Source organism: Gymnogyps californianus, chromosome 2 (genome assembly GCF_018139145.2).
Source record: "Gymnogyps californianus isolate 813 chromosome 2, ASM1813914v2, whole genome shotgun sequence".
Lineage (NCBI taxonomy): Eukaryota > Metazoa > Chordata > Aves > Accipitriformes > Cathartidae > Gymnogyps > Gymnogyps californianus.
The window spans coordinates 127700794-127726959 of record NC_059472.1 but is presented as its reverse complement, the minus strand read 5'-3'; the positions used below and the strand labels follow the sequence as shown (position 1 = coordinate 127726959).

Below are 26166 nucleotides of genomic sequence, written 5' to 3'. Positions count from 1 at the left end.
CACAGGGTAATATCTGCCCTTTAAGAGGGAGCAGTTAAAAGGCTGACCTCAGGTCTTTCGTGAGAAGGGATTAAAGAGTCCCCAGCTCAGAGAGACAGCAGTCCGCACTGCCGACCTGGGCTACAATATTTAGCAAAACAGCCAGCCACGCTCCCGGTTCGCAGTGCCCGTGCGAGCAAAGGGTGGGTACAGCCCCCGGAGGAGGGGGCACCGCCGGGGCTGCCCCGGAGCGGAGGGCGGCTGCTTCCAAGCCCCGTGGCGTGGATCCTGCATCCCCTCCTCTCTCTCCCTGACACGGTGCCCTTGTGCCAGCTCACCTGCGGAGCAGCACCCAGCCAAGGTCCAGCGGTCAGCAGGCCTGGTAAGAAAGCGCCTCTATGCTCTCCTTTCCCAAGGGTGGTGGGAGAGGGGCTCTGAAGGAAAAACAAACAAACATTGACTCACCCCAGCCTCGACTGGGGTTAAAGTGGGATGAGGAATCCCCTTCCCTTCACTCCTACCCGGGGCGAGTCGCCGCTGTTGAGGGTTCGAGCTTAGCTTTTGAACAGCAGCGCAACAAGGTCCTCCCGCTTTGCTGGTAAGGCGTTTGACAACCAGTGCCACGCGCCTCTGCCTCTTGGTCCTGACGCCTGTCTAGCCAGGGACAGCCAGCACGGAGGCTCGCCCTGCTCGGCACGCAGCTGCCTCTGCGCTACCGCGTCCACGCACGTTTGCAAAAAACCACGGAACTGAAACAAAAACCGTGGGTGGTCGCACGCTCTCCTTTGAACTCTGGTGGTGGACAGCCGCGTGCTCTTATCTCGTACTGGGAGACCTGCATTTAGCCTGGCCGGGAGGAAAGAAACACTAATTTCCTTTGCTCCGTTTAAAGCTTTATTTACTTAGCGCTCTGCGGGATTGGCCAAGGTAAACTAACCTGAATCTGTTCTGCTGGCACATGGATAATGTGGGAAGGCCTGTCACCATGGTGATGAACTGCATTGCTTTCTTGTTCATAAATGGCATCGCGTTCAGGCTGAGGAAGACTGAGGAACCTTCGGATCATGGAGAGATTCTCCCAGAGGGTCCTGTTCTCTGGTGAGGGATCTTCTTTCCAACGTAACAGCTCACAGAGCCACCCCTTGAAGATAACACCAGCAAAACATTAGTTTTTTTCCTCACTTCATGAGGGGCAAAATGAGGGCGAAACGTGTACTTTAGAGGCGCTGCATCCTCTCATGCTCTCCCCCAGTAAGAAATGGCTTTCACTGTACAGGCTGGGCTTAAAGCAAACACCGACACATCGAGAGGCTGCCGCGCCATTTCACAGACCCTCGCCAACTGCGAGCATTTTGGAAAGCACCTTCCCCTTGGTCCCGCACCACAGCGCTGCTGTTTGCTTAGAAACAAACCAGTTGATGAAGGCAGAATCCTTTATACGCTCCCCTCTGCAGGACAGGGGTTTCACTGACACCAGTATACTCTCTCTGCTGTCTGTTTTCTTTTATGCAAGGCTACACCCACCCGAGAGCATCAACACTGTGTTTCAGGAGTCGGCAGATTGTCTGCTGAGCAATTTTTAAAATCCTGGTACTACTACTCAAAACAAGAAAGTACTTCAAATATGTGCCTTGACTGTAGGGCCGCCTAATGTAAATCATAGTGGTAGAGGAGCTCCCGAATCGCCTTTGAAAAGACAGGAATCCTTTGACTAGATACAGTCAAGTCATATCTTCTTCCTATCTGCTACAAGTAGAGGTGCCTCTGCAGGTGAACTTATTTCAAGTAATACATGATTATCTGTTTCAGGATTTTTCTCATAGACCCAGAAAAAACCAGTCTCTCAATTTTACATACACTATTAGGGCTTGGGGGGGGGAGCAAGATATGCTCAAGCTTCTGCTCAAGCTTCTGACATACCCTTTATACCATTTCCACATCACAGGACAGCAAGTTGCCTAAGAGCTTACCTACTCTAATTCAGACATGGTTTTGGGATACATACTACAAAGTCAGCTACAGAATCCCCTGCAAGAACTGCAGCGGTTGCTAATTTGCCTCTAAAAGAGACATACAAGTTCATCTTGAAATTTTAACAATTGTTTTCTTATGTCTTCTTAAAATTTAATTGAGGATTTTTTTCTTAATTGTGCATTGGTAGTTTTAAAAGAAGAGTGCAAACACTCTAGCTAGCACAGTATGTATCAGCAGCAATTTTTTGGTATATTAAAATTTAGAAACAAAATATTACATGTATAAAACATGCATACTTCCTTTCTTTTAGCTTCAAGAATCTGTTTTCAAAACTAGGTCCATGCAATTTTATTTCTTAATGCTGTAGGAAAGATAATGCGACATTTTATTGAATCAACAAATAATATAAATGTACAGAAGCTTTTAGATCCTTTTTATATGTATTGGTAGTTGAAAAATGGTTTATCCAGACTAGTTTACTACTAGATACAATAGATACATAGATACAATATAGATATGTATTTTCTTGAAGACATTCATATCTTTAGCTAACAGTTAATAAATGCAGTGTAGAAATATTGCCACGATAGGAAGAGGTGAAAGTAAACAAATAATCTTAATGCATTCATATTGTGTACAAAAATATTTAGTGAGATGCATATAAAAATTTGAAGTATATTCTCTTGGATATAAGTGGAAAACTGTACAAATGACACAGGAGAAAATGCCCCCGAGAAACAGAAATAATCGAAATGACAAATGTTAGAGATGGTGGTAGCGGAGCTGAGAAAGCAAAAATTTAAATGGGGCCAAAATCCGCCGGGTACTTAGTAGGTGTGCTAGAGAGGGAGGGGAAAGGGAGGAGAGCAGTGGCAGCAGAAGGGCTCCCCTGCACCCTGGGGATGGAGGGCACCCCATTCCTTGACCATGCACTAAGGGTGGATGCCGGGTATTGCCCCAGGGTTTAGCAAGCTGACTGGGAAATGTGGCCAAACGCCTTCATATAGAGCACATAACGTACAGCCTGTCCCAGCTGGAATCATATGGCACGTTTTTAAAACAGTAGCAAGGGTCTGTGGATTCTCCCTCCCCATCGTAAGGCACTCTGGGATGTGTTAGCAGGTTAACGTATGAACTCTCCCTGCCTCTAACAAAATCAACATGTTGCTCGCGGTTCTCCGCCCAGGTTGCTTCCACAGGGATACGTGCTGGATTATGCTCAACAGCAGTATTAGTTTTCTGCAGTGAGTTAAAAGAGGTGCAATCAGAAAGCATAGGTAGTTTGTTGGGGATGGAGGAGAGGAGAAGATGAAGAGAAACAAATCTAAATCTTTTAATTGAAATACAGTTATAAAATTTTTAATTAAAAAAAAAAAAAACAACAGCCCGCCCCAAAGCATAAAAATTGTCCTTTGGTTGTCTGGAGTCTGCACTGCTTCACATTGAAACTGTTGGTTCTCTTTCTAATGGTGGTGAAACAGAGAGCAGAGCTGACTATCATGGCAGTTTGGTGAAAGTCAAAAAACAGACAAGACAACCTGTCCCCTCCCATGACACCTCTCTAAGGTATACAGACAGACTGGAAAAGAAACTGCACCACGCATTTAGAAACTGCATGTATTTTGTTTGGTGACCATGTGAATCACAGATGTTTTTGGAAAAAAGACAGTAGAAACTCTTCTTAATGTCCAGTAGTAAAAATAATTCCTAAGCAATCACATTTTATGCTGATTAAACATATATCACAACAACACAGTTTTTGTTAAGAAATTCCTTCTCCCCTTACTGTCTTTTCTGTTTCTACATTTACTAGATCAGACCTTATTTTTACTAATTACTGATGGCTAACATTGTATTTCCGGTATTTTTCTATCAACTTTTACACTGAAATAATACTTCTAATTCCTTATCTAAAAATGATTTAATGAATTGTAACCTGAAGCATGTCTCTGCTAGCCTTTCAGGGAAGCAGCGATTTTGAGATACTGAAATCAGATGCTTTTGACACGGTACACAGAATAGACTGCTATTCTACCAAAATGTCTCTCTTCCACTGAGTTTGTCATGTTTTTAAAGAAGTAGACATACTCTGATGAAACATAGGATGGGCAACATGGAAACAACCAACTGAATTCTTCTAAAATTACAAGGATAGAAACAATTTTTTGGTCTTCATGGTTTATTTCTGAAAATATTTATGAAAGTTGATCTCACAAATATTCTCAGAAGAGATAGTGAATGGGCAGTAGCAGAGGCTGTAGGGGTTTACTTTGTTAAGAGACTAAAAACTTTATACCAATATGCCTTCTTTTGGTTCAAAAGAAACAAACAAACCCATAAGTATTTTGTTTAGTTTCAGGTTCAGAATTCTGTATATGACATAAAGCTCATTCATAAAAGTCAGCTAAAGGAGAATGTATGAAATGTTTTTGTAAATTTTAGGAAAAGTAATCATACAGACTTTTCTAATGGTGAATTTTAAGTTCTGTAAAATTTGTGAATTTTGTTTCCATTTCATCTAAAGAAGTATGAACTGCTGTAGTTAATGCAGTTGAATTTACAAGTGAACGTAACAAGGCTAATTTTCTCCTCTTATACTCATTTAAATCTAGAGCAATTTCTGTCTAGTTCAAACAATTTATTCTGAAGGAGGGCTTGGGCCACTGGGTTTTTTTGTCTGTATAGTCTTACAGGAAGTGGAAAGGACCACAAAATAATAAGGAAATATTTATAACTCAGATTAGATCACAACCGGTTTATACAGCATATATAATACATCATTAAAAAAACAGTCTTAAAATAATTAAGCTGATATATCTATGCAGCAAGGCAAACCCCCCAAAACTCTGCAATGACATTGGGAACAACCTTGATTTTAAAACAGAGTAAATTTGCCAGGCAACATTACACTGAATATAAAGAGAGTACAAAGCAAAATATAAACATTAGCCACATGTAAATATGTTTGGAGAACTTTCAGGATGTTACTACTTTTCAAACTGACAAAGTTTAATTTGACACCTTCTGTTCTAAAACCTTTGTTTCTATTCAAAATCACGCCTTTAGCTGCTATCAATCACTATGCTCTCCCTATTACTTAAAATACTGGCATGGGCCCTGGATAAGCTGAAAATGCCATGCAGATGAATTCTGAGATAATATGTTCAAACCTGTTATATACAACACAAATCCTGTAAAGTTATGTATTGTAAACCTACATTTATTGGGAACTAAAAGTCTTAAATCCATCTGCTACAAAGAAAATACTGTTATGCACTTTCAAGTAACCAAGTACCATCTGCAAAGGTCTTGCTACAGTAAGCAAGAAAATGGTGAAAAAAAAAAAGATGCTAAACCTAAGATATTTAAAATAAATAAGAGTCTTCTGTCTGGTTTTCTGATAGGGATTTAGTAAAGAAACATAAGACATTAGAGGAAAAAAACCTGTGAAAGCCGAACTGCCAAACTATTGCAGGAAAAGCGCAAAGAGGATAACTGCCAAACATTAGACCCTGCAAGACCCATGAGCATGCTTATTTTAAAGAAAGCATCTATGCATTTTATCTATGTATCCAAATGCTATTTTATTCAGTCTGACCTGTGCTGTATTTAAATAAAATCTTCTGCTCTTTCACGTAGAGTTTCTAACAAATTATTCTTGCATTCTGGTATCTTTCTTATTAAAAGAAAAAAAAAAGATAATTGAAATCTGCACTTAAGGTGTAAATACCAACCCTAACTAGATCAAAGAGCATTACAATCATGAAAGATATTCTCTGGGCAAAGCTTTCCAAATCAGCAACAAACACATCTAGTCTGGGAAGAAAGGACTTCAAGGTGGAGCAATTGAACTCTTTTGTTTGGTGAATTAGTTATCGTGATAATAATTTGCCAAATGATGAGTATTTCTTACAGCATAACTAACAAAGACTCCAACATTTTTTAGAAGAGCTGTAATTTGAGTCTAAGAAGGCAAAACATTTTAGAGTATCAGTGCTAAGATATGAACACTTTTTCTCTGGTATAGTATATCTAAGATTATTTTGTATCATTCTCTGGGGCATACAGTATAATAAAAATATATGGTGTTAAAAGAAATCAGTCTAAATAGGGAGGTATTTGATACAAACATTTTAGCAGAAAGTGTGAATTGCGTTTCAGCATCTACTGTAAACAAAAACTAAGTACATAATCCATTAAACAGTACTTCTAACTCAAAAAAAATTGAGTATTGTAGACTAAAGTAGGCATTTTGAACGAGCACATTTTCAGCAACTAACTATAAAGCTAGCAATTTATCATTCAGCAAATAATTTTCTACTTTTAAAAGAATCTGTAAGTGTTACTTATGCTAATGAAGACTGTTTTTAATCTGCCCACAAACATGCTAATAGAGGGCAATTTTTTTTTATTTACAATGCTGAAGGCACTCCAGTTTATAGAACACAGATATGAAATTACACTTGGTAAAATGGGCTCTTAATTGTCTGAGCAACCCAAATCCTTCACCTTTAACACAAAAGCTTATAGACAAAACAAAGGAAAAGAACTCATGGACTAAACTTTAAATATTGACTTTTTTCCCTTCAAAAGCCATCCAACTTGCTTTACAAATCTCATCTTTGTTCCAAATGGCTGCGTTCATCATAGATATTTCCATTTCTTTTCAAAACAGAATCCACATATAGAAGGGAAGAAAAAAGGCCGACATCACCGCTACAGTATATGCATATAGTCTTAGTATTTAGTATTAAACTTGTAAGCTGCTCATTGCACAGAAAGGTTGCTTTTGGAAAAGTCATAATACTTTGAACGAGATACATAATGGTAGCAAAGGAGTACTGAAAGCATTTTAAATTATTTACTAGGTTAAAAGGGTGAAATGGTACTTTAAATACATCAAATTTCATCATCTGGGCCATTTTTTGGTGGCAAAGTGGTATTGATCTTTCCAAATGCTTAAAATTAACTATTTCCAGAAGGTCATTATTTGATTAAAGGCATTAAAGTTGAGGGCAAGAAATGATGCACTTTGTCTTCTTTCCCATTCAAATAATCATGTAATTTAATCAGAACTATCCCTTCATGTCCTGTAATAAAAATGTTTGTCTTAAGATATTGTTCTTTACCTAACATATTAACCTTTAAATGTTACGAAGTTCTTAAGAATAATCTCTGCTTAGAGAAGATTCTTCCATAATGCAATGAAAGGATCTCCAGCATTTAAATTGATAAGGCCAAATTTCCCCTACACGTTGATTGGAAAACGCATTAAACCCTTCAACTGAGCTTTCTCACAGCGTTCAACAGGATCGAAAATTCAGGGAGTTCTGAATCAGTAAGCTCATGCGTATGGCATTGAGAAGCAAAATAAACAAATGTCACTTCAGCACAAACAAATACGACAAATAAGTAACAATGGATGCTGCTTTAATTTATCTGGGAAATGCTGTTTGCGTTATATTTGTATTATCCGGAAAAATACAGCAGGGAACACCCACTGCAGGGTAAGAACAGAGCATTGAATTAAAAATTCATTTTCAGGCTGAGATTACTTAAATCTGACTTCTTCCTGGGTGAAATACCTGTGGGTTCAGAGACGGGAACAAGCCCAGATGATGAGAGTGGTCCTTTTTAACCTTAAATGTTCTTCTGGAATTTCCTGACTGCAGGAAAATTTATTCTGACTGCAGGTTTATCTTTTCTAAAATACATAAATTGTCCTGGTTATCTCCTATGCAAAGCTGAATAGACCTAAATGCTTCACAGAAGAACTGAAGTCTATTAAAAGAAACGTCACTGGATATTTTTATAAAATTTTAGGAAAACTAATAATCTACCAGACTTAGTAGTTTTTGATACCGACCAACACATTTATTAGTGAAAATCTTTTCAGTTTAGTTTATATTTTCAAGTAATTTTAAACACTGACTTCTGTGAGGCACATACCTTTGAGTAATTTTAAAAACTGCTGTGAATGTTCAATACTTTGGGATTTCCCTATTTTTCTCATAAAACTGTGTACCATTACTTCAAGAAGCAAAAGCTGGTTTTCAGCCTGTTCCAGAAGATGAGTAGAGATACCAGAATACGAATGCCTCTTCCTGAGATGTGGCCTAAAGTGATAATAAATGTCGCCAGAAAGATGGTTGCCTTAGTATTTTATTTACGCTAATCAGCCTTAAGTTTCAGGCTTTGCCTTTGAGCATTCCCCTAAATCAGAGAAAGTTTGAAACCTGAAGCTGTCCTTTATCTCCAGATATTTCTGGTTTATCTATTTTACTGGCTTTCATTACTAGAACATTGAAAGGGGAAGCCAGATGTGAATTTTAAGTAAATCTGTATCTGCCGTCATAATAGATGAGATTTAACAAAACAAACAAACTGAAAACCCCACAACCTCATAGGGCTTTTCAGAAGAAAGGTAAACTTCACTAGCAGGAAAAGCTTCCTTTGAAGAATACTGAAAGAGATTATGCCATTTCCTTAAATTTCTTATCCAACCTATTATTCAGCTACACCACCTGTCTGGATGTTAACCTCTACCTCTTCTCTGGGTTGTGAAAAACAGATGACCAAACAGCCAGCAGTGGTACTGATAGGATTTCACCACAATTTTTTGGTGATATTTTAGGGGAAAAGGATTCCTAACGTCTCTACTTCCCTCTGCCTTTTCTCCTCCCTTGCTGCAGCACTTAAAAATTAAATACATATTTCTATTCTTGTAAACATCCAAACAAATAAATAGGAAAAGGAAACTTGCTAAAGCAACCTCTAAAATTCAATGACAAGCAGCAAACAAGTACAGAAACAAAATGACCTGGACAGCTGTGGCCCTGCTCCCACAGTCTCGTCTGTCGTATTAGACCTCTCCTTCTACCCAGAGCCATGGTGAGTGGCTAAGAGCCAGTGCTACCGAAAAACTTGGCGGATTAAGGTCTGAGGCTGTATCAAAACTGGTGGGTACGTTCCCTGTGTATGAGCACTTGAGACATACCACCAGCTCATGGAAAGAAAAAACCTAACCCGTAAGTCTAAAACTGACTGAAAACACAAGTATCGTTACTTTTTAGTTGAGTACAGAGGGAACTGAATAATCTAAATGAAGGGCTTCTCCCAAGCTTGGTTCCTCTGCTCTCAGCCTCCTCCACCTTTCCTTTCCCTTGTTCAAATGTATCTTTTTTACAGTATTGCCTTCAATTGCCTAGCAATGATAGATAGGCACAAGCCCTGATCAAAAACATAATATGCATGCCTTTGAAAATCTTACATAAAATGCAACTACATTCATATGTAAAAAGAAGGGAAAAAAGTCATAGATACAAAAACATAGTGGGTGAACCTTTATTCTGCCTTCCTCTACTCCAGATCCTTCCTCTGTCACACACACAATTCAATTGGCATTGTAACCACGAGATACATGTGACAAAAATGGACTTAACAATAAAAAAAAAAGTAAACAAGAAAAAACAACTGCTAATTATTAAATAAGTCAGTCTTAGTCTGGTACATTACTTTTTATAGTACAGGCATATAAAATGGGTCAGTGGGTTTCACAGAGGGTGACTGGTAATATATGGCCCTTCATCTTTTATTTAAGTAGAGAGAAGTACTGATGTCACTGCTTGTGAATGCTTCCCTTGAAAGTAAATACAACCCCAAATCCAACCACGACCCTTAATAGCCTGCATTTATTTATTCTTAAACATGCAATCAATTTTTGTATGGCAGCTATATCTGCAGTTTAGTTAGAGAAGAGTCTTTAATAGAAAGAGCCTGGCAATTTAAAAAATCTTTTTTACTACTATCAATTTACAAGTGAACAGCAAATGTTTATTATTACGTTGCTTACAGAGATTTAACATTTGCTTTGGGGGAAAGACCTCCAGTAAAAAGGCCATAGGGCCAAAGTGTCACTTCCATAATTACTTATATGTGTGTATATCACGTTGTTAGATTTATTTTTTTAAAAAAGATTATAATTTCCCAGAAGGAGTAATTTAAATCCGTGGCTTCTTGTCATATGTTTTTTCCTTCCAGAATTCAGTTTGGATCAGGGGAAGATCTACCACACACTGAGGAATCACAGGCTCGTAGATATTTGGACTTCATTGTAAATTCAGTTCAGCTGACAAGATGTTCCAACAAGCGACATCATTCCAAAACATACACAGCTCAAATCCATTTTCAGACATCCCTTCACATTTTTATGGCCTAACTAAATGTTTTCATATAGATTTGAATTAGACATTTAAATATTCTGAGAAAATGTCTTTTAACTTATCTTTTGCAGTTCAGCTGGCTTCTGTGGTTCTCAGTTTCTTAGTGAAGAATGCTTAATGCTCTGATAATGCCAAGGGTGAGGGGAGTCTTAAGGAAATTGAAAAGAAACTTTTCCCTAACTTTTCTCCAGATTTTGTTAACCACAGAAACAGTCAGAAAATTAATAACGCCCATTACCTCAATGCAGTTTAAAAAAATCTTTAAAATCCACACCTGTGAAAGAAAGACGCCTCCCAGCAAATGAGAAGGGAGCAGCCAGAAGCATATATCTCACCCATGGAAAAATAAAGGCACTGAAGCCCTTAGAAAGATAAAATACCCTTACTTGTAGCATGGTTGCTTGGGGCATAGACTTAAAAGAATAGGAAAGCTGGATCAAAAGGGAAGCTGGAGAGATCGGGTTTTTCCCTCCTGGGTGGGAACCAACACAAGAGTGTTTTCAGGTAGTTTGCTGTCAGGACGGGGACAAGAACAGCCACAAGGGAAAAGCTCCTAGAGAGACCTGTGCTTAGTGTTAGGCCTTTCCTCATCGGCCAAGCAAAGTGCCAGCCAAGCTGAGCCCCAGCCGTATTTCTAGGCAGCAGCTTCAGCAGCAGCTTCTGCCCTTAAATCAGGCGCTGCATGGAGCAGGCACATTTCTTCCTGCCCTGATCCCTCCGTCCCGTTCCCCAGGTGAAAACGACCAATCCCTTTAGTTAGACTCTCTCCTCATATTAAATAAGAGTAGCAAACGATTTCTCAGAGTTGAAGCAAACTGGGGCTGCCCCAAAGCAAAAATAAAAAGAATCTCATTTAAGCCCTTCATAGCTTTTTTTAAAAATAACTGGTTTTATATAAACAGTGGAAAGTTCCTGTATGTGTAGAGCTTTCTCTTGCATGTTACATACACTAGAGATGCTAAGCACCAGGCTCAGCAAAATACCTAGTCACCTAAGTAAACCCACAGACGTAACTGATATGTGTGCAAATCTTGCTCAGTCGGGGTCCAAAACTTCAGGGAATTCTGCTAAGGACCACTCAATCCAAACATCTTTACTTTACGAAGATCCTGAAAACTATTTTCATACGCTTCTCAAAAGCCGTCCTGAAGTAAGGGAACATGACACTGCACAGGAATAAAAATGAGATGACCACTGAATAACAATGTGTTTTTCAGATAAAATTTGGCAGATTTGGAATTAGATAAATATTTGCAAATTGGAATTTTTCCCCACTTAGCTAGCTGCATGCTTGCTCTAGCCTATTCATTATATGCCAACAGTTTGGGGTAATTCGTAACCAGAAATCTGAAGTTTGACTGAGAGATTAAATTTGAAGAAAATAAAAAAATGGACACAATGAGAAATTATTAGGAACAGTGAAATTAAAAATTATCTGGAACAAAACATTTCTCACCTTGCACCTAGAAATCCTGTAACATTCTTTCAGGTGTTGTGTGTTTTGAATTATCCAGTTCAACATTAAGGGAGAAAGCACACATCTATTATTTCTTACTCCTTCCTTTGCCCAACAACCCTTCACCTGAACTGTAATCGGTCACTCCTTTAACAAACCGCTTCTCGGACCGTTACTGTATATTTGCGTTTGCAGAAGATGCCTTTATTCTTTGCAGTAACGTGTTTAGCAACTCTCGGTTTTTCAGGAGGAATTTTACCCTGTCATTTCCTGTTTAGTTACGGGTTGAGCTCGCTTTTGTTTTCTCCGCTGTTTACTTGGTACCCTGCTTCCCCCACTGCCGGGAACCACGGGCTGCTCGCTAACTCCTCAGCCTCCCTCTCAGCTCTGGCACTACAGCTTTGTTTTCATTTCCGTACGTCATTAACTCTCATACAGCTCGCTCAGACTCCCCCCCCCCCTTTTTTTTTTTAATAGTGCTTTAGTTTCTTCTTGTTAAAACACCGATATACTGAATCTTCAAAAGCCTCCCGAATCAGTGATCTGCCCACAGCAGGCATGAGCAACCTGAGAAATCAAGAACACGGCTCTTTTCTCAGCTAAATCCGTGTCACCACGCGGGGAAATGAACGATGTTTCACCCACGAAGCCGGCAGTGCTGGTGACCAGCCCTTGGCTCCCCAAGGGCATGGGGGGCCCACGCTGCGCCCCACGCACAAGGGGATACTTGTGCAAAGCAACTGCGTGCAGGGGGATGTACCTGGGGTGGGACTCTGGCACACAGGGGACAGCAGTAGGACAGGAGAAAGAGGCAGACGGAGCGAGAGTGGATGGTGAGGGCGTATATGGGGTGGGAAAAAGTCAAAGGAGGGCTAAAAGGAGAGCTGTAAAGAGAGGAATTAGTGAAGGTGCCAAGAGCAAAACAAAACAGAAGGTGAGGATACAGAAAGCGGGAAGAGAGATTAAGAAAATCCATCCTGCCAGAAACAGCACCTCTTGTCAGGCAGACAGCAGGTGCTGCCTGGGGAAGAGCTGATTCATGCATCTGGAGCGTAGGAACCAGAACACCTCTACCTAAGAAAGAAAAACTAAAAATAAAAGACTCAAAGGAGGTGGGAGAGGGTGCCACGCTATTTTTCCTTTGGCAGTCCAGTGCTTCCCAACTGCACAACATTTTTCGAATAGTTTTGCGAAGAAAAGAGAGCTGGATTTCCGGACCCTTGCAAGAATCCTGACGGTTCATTTCAGCATTATCTCTTCCAACACGAGCCCTTCCTGCCCTCCTCTTTGCCTTACTCCAGACTCATTTTTGAGACATCTGCAGCCATAGCACCTCCAGGACGAGATTTCCCCTTTGTTCGGGATCTGCACGGACCCCGGAGGAATAATGGAGGTGGCACTGCCGTGCAGCAAGGGACGCTGATGGCACACCTACGCTGACCTACTCCAGCTCAGCTCTGGGGGACTAGTAATGCAGTCAGTAACTGCTGGCCAAGTGGTAAGAGCATGGGTCTTTAACCCTCTCTGCAGCAGTCTGGGGGGCCATCTATGGAGCCAAATTTCTTGCTACAAATTGTGCCTTCAGTGGCTTTCAAAAACTGTCCTGCTCACCTTCTTCTGACTGACTTTGAACACTGAGTCGTAGCTCCCTGACTCCTGCACTTTCGATATTGCCACTGCATCACAAATCACTGGCAATGGATAAATCACTCTCTTACTAAAGCTGCTTTTTTTTAAACCTCCCCTGGAAGCCTTATTACAGATTAGATTTGATGAATTTCTATCAGATGCACTGCACCACTCCTCTCGCCTGACAATACCTGCAACAGCTTTTGGGGAATCTGCTCAGTTGCATTCTGCACACTTACATTTTTTTTTCCTTGCTGTAAGAATTGTTTTAGAACCTTATAATTAAAACTTTCTATCAAAACTGCATTAATTTTTTCTCTGTGTAGGAAAAGTAGCCAACAGTGATCTACTAAAGAATAGATGGTTTCAAAAAAAACCCTTACTAAGTATTGAAGGCTGTTTAATTAGGGCAAGCTGAACAATTTAACTGAAAAAATGGATTTATAAAAAAAGCGAAACAATTTACAGGCAACGTTTAGTTTCCTAAAAACTAACCATAGTCTGTTCTCATAAGAAATACTGGAATGTTTTAATAAAAAAAAACAATTTTCCATTTGCCAAAATTCTAGACACTTCGAGGATTCTTTTTTAAAAAGAATCTTTTCCCCAAAGGAAGAGGTAGAGGGAAGAGTTAGCAAAGAGACAAAATTCGTAATGAAAAACTTTGGCAGAAAATTTTATTTCTGCTAAATTTAGGCAGCAGTGAAGACTACATTTTTGGTTAGAAGCTCTTCTTAAAGCGAGGTGTTTGCTGGCACGTTATTTTGAAAAACAGCACAGTAGGATGACTTCTTTAATAAGTGGGCATAAAACCCAGAGATTAGAAAGTCTCAGAGTGAGAGACAAAATGCGATATCTGATTTCTTTGCCAAAGCAAGGAAGGTTTTTAATAAAGGTCATGGAGAAATAATCTCCAAAGACGGCAGTGTCTCTTTCCCCCTATATGTTTAGTCTTTTATTTCACTCCTTTACAGTGAAAGGCAGACCTCAACACGCGCATACACACATGCACACACAAAAGGAAACAACAACGAAAGAGGAGGGGGGGGGGGGAAAAGGAGCCTGAAATTTTAGTTACACCACATGTGGTTTTCATTTGTGAAAAATGAACAAGCTGTTTGTGGTTAAACTGTCTAATCTGCTGTTATCAATCTAGCGCTGCATTCAAGATTTACAGGATACATCAGCTTCTGTGCCACATTAGCTGTAAAAGGGAGAGGGGGTGGGAGGAAAAAGGAGGAGGAGAGAGTTTATCCTGAGGAATAATATTTCCAATGCAGCCACACTCACACTACATCTGGTTGTGCTGGTAGCGGCAGTTAAATTGAAATATTTCACAGCGTGTGTCAGAAACATGCAGAATGGTAATTATGACAGATCTGATTAAGCCTGAGTGCCACTAGCTCCCTGGCCAGCTCCGGTTGTGCAGGTGTGACCTTGTGCGTGCCTGCGTGTGTAAATAAAATTAATTACAAGCGAGAGGGCGAAGGCTTCGGTGACATCACAAAGCGGAGAAACTCCCAAGGGGGAGACCTAATGGAATATTTTCCCTCAGTCTAATAATACAGTTCATATTGACTTGAGGTAATTAGTGGGATCATTAAAGCAGTTTTCCCGGCGTATTTGGCTGCCTGATCAGATTAGTGAAAATGTTCTTCAGAACAAGCCCTGTGTGGTCTGCCAGAGAAGGAGGAAATAAAAAGCAACAAAGCATATTTTGGAATGATAAGCAGCGCTGGACTTTTTGCACGGCGTTTTGCAGGGCCGGTCTCGGGAGCCTGGGCGCCCGACTCTCCTGACCGATTCAATCTTTCATCCCAGGCGCACGTGCTCCCACTGCGCGTCATCTAAGACTTTTTAATTTTTGTTCCTCTGTCCTTCAAAACTACGCCATCCCTATCCCTTGCTGCTTAAAAAAAAAAATCAGATAAAAGCCTTGTGGAAGTGCTAGCCTTAGAAGAACTACATTAAGATAACTGGGGGAAGGAAGAAGAATAAATACGTGATCAGCTCCCCTCCACCTCTCCCCAAAAAGCTATTAGAACATTGAAGGCACCGGTTTGAGAATTAGTAACGTTTTCATTTCCTAACGAGCTTACCCCAGAAAAAGAAAAGGAGAAAAAAAAAAAGAAAAAAGTTTAACTATGATATAAAGTCTTCCACGGTAACAGAATACAGAGCCCTAATCAAGAAATGGACCATTTGTTTAAAAACAGTCTATTGAGCATGCTCTACCTTGCAAATGGAATATGCCAAGCTCTGTCACAGATGGCAAGCTTTGACAGTTCCCATCCGTAGCGTCGATACTCGACAGTTCAGCACAAGATCAGTGACATTCTGTCTCATTAGAGCCACGCTAATTATCACAGCTAGTTTCAGGGGAAACCATGTGTTGCAATGGTCAATTTGAAGGAGTCTGTGCATCAACAAACTGGTAATAAGGATCAGACACCTTATTATATGACAGCATGCTGCCTATGATCTGATTTACTGAATCAGAGGTACTGAGGCAACACTGAAGCCTGATGGGTTATGGAATCGCGTGTACACAATGCGGATCTGAAATATGCTTTAAAAATAAAAGGGAGCTATATAGAAACAATACAAATAAAAATTTTAAAATGGAGAAGTTATAATGAGGACTTTTTTCATTTGTCATTAAGATATGCAGAGATGTTCAAGATCTTGTCAGCCAGTTTTATCTTTAATCAAATCATATAAGATAAATAATTCAAAATGAAAACTGTAAAATTATGGATTATGCTAAATTATAATTCATTCCATACTCTGATTTTTCAGTTTCAATAACATGTACCAAACATTCCTTATGTTGTGCCGTCTTGCTGCTTTAACAGAATTTTATATTTTGTAAAGAGCTTTCTCTACTTGGCTCTCGTTTTTCATTTGTACATTTAATGACTGAAACTTGTACTTCTCCTAGCTTCTCCCACACATTTGTGCTCCTTCCACCAGACAGAAATCATCCAACCAAGAACACCCCCCCTTGCTGTTTCTGGCCACCTGCGGGGCCGCATCCTGCCAGGCGCTCAGCGGTTCCAGCCCCAGCGCCTCCCAGGGATGCGCTGCAGGCTGAGGCCGGGAGAGCGTTAAGCATTAACTCCCGACCAAGGCAGGGCAGGTGTGCACCGCATCCCTCCAGGGAAGCTCTCCTTAGGGCTCAAATCTACAGCGTTTCCTGAAGCTGCTACCAGCTCTTTAAACGGCCTCTATGCGGATTGTAAGCAGCGTTTGAACAGCTCGTGCTGCCACCCGCCTGGCTGGGAACCTCTAACCGGAGCCGATTTGACCCCACGTGTAAAGCATGCTCAGGAAGCACACTTTTTCATCCGTGTGTCAACAAATCCAGCCTTTGCCTTACGTGTTGAAAGGGCTGCCTGGCCCCAAGGAGCTGTTTGAAGAGGTCAATATAATCCTCTTACCAGTTAAGTATTTTCCATCCTGTACCTTTTTTCTTTGGCTTGAACTATTTCAGGTTTTAATGTTTTTTTTTCCCTCTATGCAGATTTCCGTGGGCAATTGCACACTGATATAAACCACCTTGGAGATTTTAAGGCTGTTTCTCTTCAGTGCATCTTTGTTGATTCAAGAAGTTGCTGCCTACTTTTTACTAGCGGGAATCCAAGACTCGCTGAAGTCAACCCACACCACCAAGGTCATACCAATAAAGCAGGATACCGCCAGGATCAATGCCAGCCCTTCTCCAGGTCTACCCAGATTGAGTGATAAACGAATTAACTGAACTCAATTTTTCTACCCCCTTTCTGAGAAAGAATTTTAAAAAAATTCCTAAGGAAATTTCCTGAGGCTTTAACCTTTATTTCTGTGAAGAAATGTTGTAAAAGAAATTAGGACATGAGGCAGAGGAAGGACCTGGAGCACTCTAAGCATTCATTTTGTTCCCGCAATAGAAACCCAAAAATCTCCTGCTCTCTGACTTGGGCGAGACAGAACACACTATGAATCTGCAACACAATATTTTGTGAAAGAAACAAATCAGCTCTATCTGCCAAGTTTCACAGTTTCACTGAACGACACGCCGCTTTATGGGGCAATTCTTGATCGCACGCAGAAGCCCATCTTGCTTTCTCAGTTCACACTCTTCCTCCCCTATCCCTGCTGACTCCCGATCCAGTCCCAACTCCTGCTGCTCATGGCACCTCTTCAACTGCCAGAGCAATCACCCCCGGGTAGCGGAGGGGGGAGGAAAACAAATTAAAAAAAAATAAAATAAAAAAATTAGAGGCTGTTGTGTGGTGTACTTCTGCAGCTAATGTTTTCTAACTACTGTATCTCACCTTTCCACGAGGGCATGGGGTTTATTTCCAGGTGGACCTGTGAAACAATGGCAGACCTCAGAGCACGTTTTGCTTCCATCTCGCGTCTCCCTGTGCAGTATCCCTCCCCGCTCCACAGAGAGTCCATTGTATGCCGAGGCGGGGGAAAAGAAGGTTTTTAAGCCAAGATTTAAACCCAGGAAGTGACTCAGCTGCTCTGAGGGAGACAAAGGCGGGAGAGGACTTGACAGAGACGCAGGGTGATGGGCGAAGGACTGAGCCCCCTCCTGCCCCCCAGGCTGGACCCCACTGGGACAGCCTGAGGTGCAGCACCCTGAGGAAACAGCTTTGGAAATAAGTTTCAAGACACCCCTCTTAAAGCCACATTGTTACCAGAGGGTTACTCTTGGTGATAAAAAGCTTTCTTTTCCCCCCCGCTGGAAAATAGTTGAATAGATTGTTCTATATCTGCGGTAATGGCATGTTACATCTTCATGCCAGATCCACAATACCGTGCTTGTTCAGTGTGGGAAGCTGTTTAAAAATGACTTTCCTATTAGAGTATATAGCTTAGTCTCTAGATGGAAAAAGCCAGATCAAAGATAGAGCATTTATAAAACTGCTGGTTAAAAAGATAAAAGTGAGATAACAGACATCAATTTTTCACTATAAATCTCCAGGTTTACTACAACATTAAAATTTCCAGTAAAAGCGGGGTTTTATATACCTGAACTCTAATGGCCTATTCTGAAAATATTTATGTCAGGAAAAGCATGGTATTTGCATGCCAAAAGCAATTTTAGTGCCAATGTTTAGCATTCCCTTCGCATTTAACTCCTTCCCATCTACTCACGAGTGTTAGATGCTCTGCCTGATGCCTACCCGGTGCACCTCCCCACGCAGCCTTTCGGAGGAGGATGCTCCAGGTGCATACTAAGGCAAAAAGTCGAACACTTCTAATAAAATACCACTGCACAAAATACTTGCCTAATGGCTTAGGATGGAGTCTCTAGCGTGGTCTGAACCACTGATTTTACCTCCATGCTTTGCACGCAAAACTACTCATTTCCAAGGAGCTAACTGCCTAACCAAACTGAAAGACGCGGACAGAAGGACAGGAAATTGGGCAACACAATGCAACAGCTCAGAAGTAACGGGTCAAAACTCTCCGTAATTAGATGAGGTTTCTGGAAGTATGGGTAGTACTCCATTAGTTTTATTCTAAAATTAAAATCAGAGCGTGATTCTGTGAGAGCCAAGTGTCTCGCCTTCAACATACAGGCATTTTTATTTGGTGAGAACGGAGGGCACTCGGCAGCTACCTGGCCATACACAGCAATTGGCAGGATTGACGCTGCAGAAAAGTATCGATTTTACCTATCTACTCTACTATAAAGCAAACTTATTTCGATATAATAATGCAGGCTAACGGCCTTACACCGTAGTGCATGGGACTCTCAGAGGTACGGAAGTTGATATTACTTCAGTTTTTGCAAACTGTAATTTCCTAAATTTAAGAAAGCTTTAGCAATGTAAGCTGATTTTTTAGCAAAGTTTTACTTTCTTCCCTGCTTCATACTAGCACGTGCAGGCCACAGCTTTTCAGGATAAGCCATTAACATAAATGTAAATTCTCAAAACACAGCAAACATACACAAACACTACAAGTCTCTACTTGCCTTATCTCTCGGGGCTCTTATGTTTGGGTTTTTTTTGTTTGTTTGTTTGTCTGTTTTTATGGAATAAAATTAGATTTCAGCATCTGTCACCATCAAGAAAAAAATTCATCCCTGGCTTCCACTTGAAAACATTGTAACCAATGCACAGTTACTGAACCATGATGCCTTAATGATCATTACACAAATCAACTTTTTTTTGTTTGAAGTAACGAAATTAAGAACGTGCTTTCATAATTACTTGAATCAGACTGTTGGTTATAAATTTAATAAAAACTCAATATGATTAAATTGTAAAAGTAACGTATACTACACAAATTCATATATGTGTGGATTCGTTTCATTTTTACTTATTCAGGTGTGCTGATTAAATTTTAGTAAACAATATTGTTAGTGTTGCAGTTCTACCACTAAAACCCAACAACCTAGGAGCAGACACAAAGCACTTGGTAAACCTTTCTGTCTTCCTTTTGCATGCATTTTTCTAAAGCTATCTTTTCAACATAATCTAACAAAAAAATACGTAGGCCTATTAGGCACACAACTTGCAATAAAAACGTAAGATTTAAATACTGACATTAGGTGTTTTGCCAATTAGAGTTCTAAAACTCCCCAAAGATATGATGTATTCAAGTGATTTGAATTATAATATCTTCCTTAGCTCCTCAGTATAACCATAGTAACTTTTCAAGTATATATTTTGAATTTAACAGAATTTGAATTTATTCTGCAGATAATATATCAATCCTTAAAAACATAGAAAATTTAAAAATATACAGAATGCATACATTCCTATACAGGAAAATAATTCAACATTTGAAGGAATCTTCTAGCTAAGTCCCCAAACTCATTCAAACGCATGTGCCAGATAGTCCCTTTTCTTTGGGAAAGCCAACAAGCCGCCAGCAAAGTGCACCGTGAAACTACAAGTACGCAAGTCATCACTCACCTAAGCCAGAGCACGATCTCACTAATGTCACTGCAATCTCCTCCTGCTCCCATCACCCCTTCCTTGCCCTGTGCTATGACCTCTGCCGCACCGAGCCCCCGTAGCCAGCTGGTTTGTTGAGCATCGGGTCCATATGCGGTCCTCCGTCAATCAGGTAACTCTTGCCAAAGGCAGTAACACAGCGCAAGGGAAGATGCTCATTTTTTACCTCAGCACTACCTGAATAGAAACTTCTGTAGCGCATCATTTAATAGCTCTTCTGTACAAAGTGCTCTAGTCAGCAGAACATTATCTGCAGTCTCCTGGCTCAGGCAAGCCCAGCCACCTTGCAGATGCTGGCTGCTTAGACACCCAATCTAATGTTGACCCAAATCAGTTCCTTAAAAAAAAACAACATAAAATAAAAAGGTCCTCCAGCAAACAACTATCTTTGTCCACAGACAGAGCTGTTTGAGGTCACATACTGTCAGGTCACCATAACTCCAGACCACACTCAGGAGTTAATCAAGCTTTTATACCCCAAATAAGATAAGAGCAGCAATGTTCAATTTTAGTGGTTTTAAAACCAAAACTCTTAACCAACATACCATTTTCTAATATGTGTCCTCCAGACTTTTCACTATGACTGGTAGTGATTATCCCAGGATTTCCAGTTCTGAGCAGGAAACCAGTATCCCCAAATTAAAAAACCAACAACAATGGACCTCTCGCAAGAGAGGTTCTCTTGAAGAATATGTTTGAACAAGCCTCTTTTTTGTGCAAGGGAGACTTCTTTGCACCAAGAAATATTTCTCTGTACCAGACAAGCTCCAATGCAGAATTTTTTACAATACAGATATCTCTTAATATACGTGGCTTTGCTACATATTTAAAGCTTATTAACTAGCAGAATAGCAGTCAACTGGTTAGAGAAGACCCAACACATCCAGTTTACCTAAGAGGTTACTTCTGTGAAGCAGCTTTCTACTACAAGTGGCACTTTGGCTAACTACAGACCTGAAAGCTTGCTTAACACATAAATTAACATTGCATTGCTTAAATTGGGGAGAAAAATAACGCCTGAGAATACAGGCATAATCTCCACAATAAAAGGGAAAAGAACTACGTGTTTGGCGTTGTTTGTTTTCTATACTTGGTAGCAAAGTTTGTATAAGAATCTAAACTTTATACCTATACTCCAAAAGAACTGCACCACATTCTCTGGAAGCTTTTGTGCTTCACTTTGATTACCTGTCCCTTTTAAAGTCAGCATTGGAAGAGCTGTCCCGCCTAGAAATTTTAAGGCTATGCACTTAAATAAATATACTATCACACAAATCAGATTAGATCAAAATTACATGGATCAATAGATTGGCTTCATACCTTAGTTTTGTGGAGAACTGCAATGGAAAGGGGAAGGTGTAGAAAACGGACAGTTCTCTAAGCCCGAGTCTTGACATGTAAATAAAGACATCTGAGGAGCACACAGGTTGGAAGCTGCTGTAACATTCTATCATAATTAGAAACATTTCAAGAGCCCTGTAATTTCCAATCAAAATTACAGTAATTTCCGATATACAAGCCATGATTCATGACAGAATTTTTACATTCCATGGGAGATTATAGTGGCCTGATGTATGACACACTGAGTACAGCACTAACATAAACAATTCAGTTTAATGTTTAAACAGCACTTGGTGTTTAGAATCCCACAATAAAAGAAACATATTATTGTAGAAATTATCACTTTGACAGTGATTGAAGGGTAGGCAGGCATGTGGCCTATAAAGCTATAATTTTTACAGTCCACAGCTTGAGTTTAATCATTTTGATATAACATTTCCAAAATATCCCTTTAAATGCTCCTTACAGCATATAACTTAAGAGACAACATCCTTTCTGTACAATGAAATGGAGTAAACTCCAAAACGTGAACAACACAGAAGTCAAAAGATAAAGACTGTTAAAAAGAAAACTAGCACTAAAATGCTGACGGCCCAAGAAACATTGGTCTAACTGATCATTATCAGCTTTCCCTGGAAGATGCTGTATTTTTCTATGAAGCAGTTTTAGAAAAGTAAAGAAATGGTGACTAAGTGGACTTAACATTTAATCTAATGTGAAAATTCAACATTGCAAGCATTGGTGCCTTTACCATTTCTTTCAAGCGTTGGTATAACTGTGGTTCTAGTCTTTCCCATTTTTCTATGTTTTTCCTTTACTTACTTCTTGAGTACATTCTCACTTAAACCAATGCTTTTGCATACTCCGGTGATCTTTCTCAGAAGACATGTCACTTATGACACTCACACCCACCAAGTGCTTGCTGATTTCCCTCTCTTGCCACTGAACTTGACAGAAGTTCTTCAGTTGAAGAAAACAGAATAGGAAACCAACACAACAAAGGCTTAAAACTGAATATGCAATACATATGTATGCACACATGCAGGTAACCAAGCAGCCATCATATTCCACAAAGATCATACATGTTTTCTCAGATGTAACTTGTATAACCGTAATTTGTTGGGGTTTTTTTTGGTTTTGACGTGATCAGTGCTGCCCCACCTCCTGTGCACAGCCTCACCGGTGGGTCCGACTAAATATTTTCGCGAAAACCAAAACCCCAGCGTTCCTCGTTACAGCGCATGTAATTGCAAAACACCAAAGCCTCGAGATGAATTCGGCAGCAATACATAGAGCTCACCCACAGCTTTTGCCACGTCCACGCCAGCTAAGAACTGATGAACCTGATGCTTTCTGAGCCATGCAAGAATCACGGGCATGCAGTGAAGGCATCTTGCTGGGGAAGAGGGAGGGATGCGTCTCGGGAAGCCGCTTCTCAACCCTGCCTGGTCAAGGGTAACCAGAGGTTACCTTTGGACACAGCAAGGAGGTCCGAGTTGTGGTACCGGGCTGGTGTGCTAACTCAGCTGCTCATTGTAACTCACACAGAAACAGATCAAAACCAGGGGAGGGGAGGGGAATAATCACACAGGGCAGGGAGGCCGTTGCGCCCTGGGAACTTTACCTGGCTTTTGGTTGCCGCAACCTTTGCAAACAGTGCTTGAGACACCTTAGCTCTCTTCATTTCCTGCTGAATCTCATCGTAAATGGAAGCATTAATGTTCATGGAATTATTTTCTGTTTTTCCATTCCTCTCCGTAGCTATAGTAGCAGTTTTGACCTAGAAAATATATTTTATGAGACATTTTTCATTATGAAAAAGTTATTTTCCTCTCTTTCCCTCCCCAAGTAGTTCCCCTTTCCATTTTATTCAATCTTGCTCTGATATTCTTTCAGCTTTTCAGAGACTTAACATTATAAGTTATCCGTGGTTCAGGCAACTGGGAAACAAGAAAATTCAGCATATTGTAACAGGTGAGTGCATCTGAAATATGAGTTATCATTAACTGACCACTGTGAATTTCAATGTCATAAAACAAATTAGGTGGAAACCTGTCAAACAGTCTTGTAGAGACTTGTGAATCCTTACATGATTTCTTTGCCCCATGCAAATTAAGTTAAAATTGTAACTGCGGTATAAAAGAACCTCTAATGAAATAAAAAACTGACAGATATATCTTGATTCATGCCTTATGTCCCGTACACTCAAATGCATGATAATGTAGAAAAGTTGTGGCTTTAGATTTAACTTTCTGAAATATTATCAGTTTAATTCTTAAGCTGTTTTTAAGAAAGCAATAATTTAGAATAATGCATATTTTAACCACTCACTCATGAAATCAAGATAGGGTTTTCTTAAAACTATTAATTCTAGTTGCATTTCACTTACATACATAAATTATTTATTCTTCTTGCAGTCCAGGTTGAAAAAAAAACACATGAAAACAGGACAGAATGATTACACTACCACCTCTCTGCTGCATCTGCAGCATTAAGGAAAACAACAAAAAATACATCAGTAGTGACATGATGTGCAGAAGACTATCCTTCCCTTCATCCTCTGGAAATGATGGAAGTGATGTTTCAACACCAAGAATCATCCCACCAAGGTTACAAAGCAGTTTCTGCAATATCAGTTGAGAGGTACAAAAAATCAGCAGGTACTCAGCTTATCCTACAATATTCTCAATAGTTAAGGATAACATCTTTCTTTAGCAGCTACTCTTGCAATGCCTGCCCAAGATTAGTGGGCCTAATGGACCCCTAATCCTGAAGTGGACCAGAGGAAAGGAAAGACTGGATTTCTGCCAAGAACCCACGTGGTGATGGTGCAAAATCAAACCTTTAGATTTCCATTCAAACCTACTGGTTCATACTGAGGTTGTTGAGAGCTGAATTAATTTAGCCATCACAAGTTACACGTCTAGTCTAAGTTAGTCATTCAGGCTACCTCTAAATCTAATGGACAGAGCTTGGCACTTCCAGAGGGTGATTCAGCCTACTCTTAAGTATGTGTCTAAAACCACACTTTCAGTTTAATCCAGTGCAAGTCAGCATCTTCCTGTGCTCTTAAGTCCCTTGAGGTTCAAAGGGAAATCATGACAACATGATAATTCATCTTCTAATTTCACTCTCTATGAGCTTTCATATGTCACAGGTCTCACGATAAGAGAGTCAAAGGGTTTGGGTGAGAGACGTACTTAGGCAAATCATCAGCCCATTTTTTCCTAGAAATGTCACGCTCAATTTGTGTTAACTATCCTCCATAGTGCTTTTAAGATAAAATAATCTAGCCCAGCAACTAGGAGTGCATGCCACTTTTGATGAGCCTGATTTGTCTATCAGGCATTTCAGGAGCTGTGCTAACACATGCCCATTAGCTGCCAGGGGCAAAACCCCAGCAAGAACAAGGCGTCCACACACACTCCCACCTGCCTCCTTCTGGCAGGCATTAGCACTTTCTGGTGTCTGAGAACAGGAGTCCTAAATGAAAAGGAAAATGAAGAAAAATCCCAGAATGTGGCATACAGTTTATCACGTGATTGGCTTTCATCTGAAAACAACTGGTACTTTGCAGCCATGACCTGGAAAGTGAGGCGTTTCCTTTTCTGCAGTGTGACATTTTACAGGCGACACTGCAGTAGAGGATGGCCAAGTCTGGGCCAACAGCTGCTCAGAAACATTTGAGGCACCTGGCAGTGGGCAGCATGAGGAGCAGCACCACGAACCTCCCTTCTTCCCACTGCAGAGCGGGAAAAAGCATGCCTCACACCAGGCAAATCAGCATGGGGCCACAAGAGCAGGTCCGGAGGAGGGCCACGAAGATGATCAGTGGGCTGGAGTACCTCCCCTACAAGGATAGGCTGAGAGAGTTGGGGTTGTTCAGCCTGGAGAAGAGAAGGCTCCGGGCAGACCTTATAGCGGCCTTCCAGTACTTAAAGGGGGCCTACAGGAAAGATGGGGAGGGACTCTTCATCAGGGAGTGTAGTAATAGGATGAGGGGTAATGGTTTTAAACTGAAGGAGGATAGATTTAGATTAGATATTAGGAAGAAATTATTTTCTGTGAGGGTGGTGAGACACAGGAACAGGTTGCCCAGAGAAGTTGTAGATGCCTCCTCCCTGGAAGTGTTCAAGGCCAGGTTGGATGGGGCTTTGAGCAACCTGATCTAGTGGAAGGTGTCCCTACCCATGGCAGGGGGGTTGGAACTAGATGATCTTTAAGGTCCCTTCCAACCCAAACCATTCCATGATTCTATGATTCTAAGAGCAGGTGCATCTCCTGAACAACATACAGTGAAATAATTTGAAAATTACAAACTCAGTGGCAATTTTATAACCTTTAAATGAAAAGGACTCACTAAAAGATAACTGACAACCAATGGGGATGTTAAGTATACAACTGGAGACAGCCTTCTCTGCTTGCATGTAAAAATCAGGCTAAGCTAAATTAGAAAATGAAAAAGTGATGGCTTTGTCAACACACCTTCTTGGACTTTGGGTTTAAATTTTGGTGAAGTTATTTCAGTCCTTCCCAAAGAAATACTTCTAACTTGTAACTAATCTTTGAGGGTCCTGAGGGAAAGATGAGAAGACGAAGGTAT

At 40.5% G+C, this 26166-nt stretch overlaps 1 protein-coding gene across 3 annotated transcripts in view; it reads right to left on the bottom strand.

The window, feature by feature from the left end:
• Positions 1 to 26166, bottom strand: part of SATB1 (SATB homeobox 1) — a 71259-nt gene that overhangs the window by 3137 nt on the left and 41956 nt on the right. Inside the window, exons 8-10 of one of the 3 annotated variants that reach the window (XM_050891585.1) lie at positions 23188 to 23343; positions 917 to 1120; positions 318 to 413 (exon numbers count right to left, since the gene is read on the bottom strand). In XM_050891585.1, coding sequence (XP_050747542.1) covers positions 318 to 413; positions 917 to 1120; positions 23188 to 23343 — 456 coding nt within the window. The other 2 variants (XM_050891587.1, XM_050891586.1) reach the window with 2 other exon arrangements.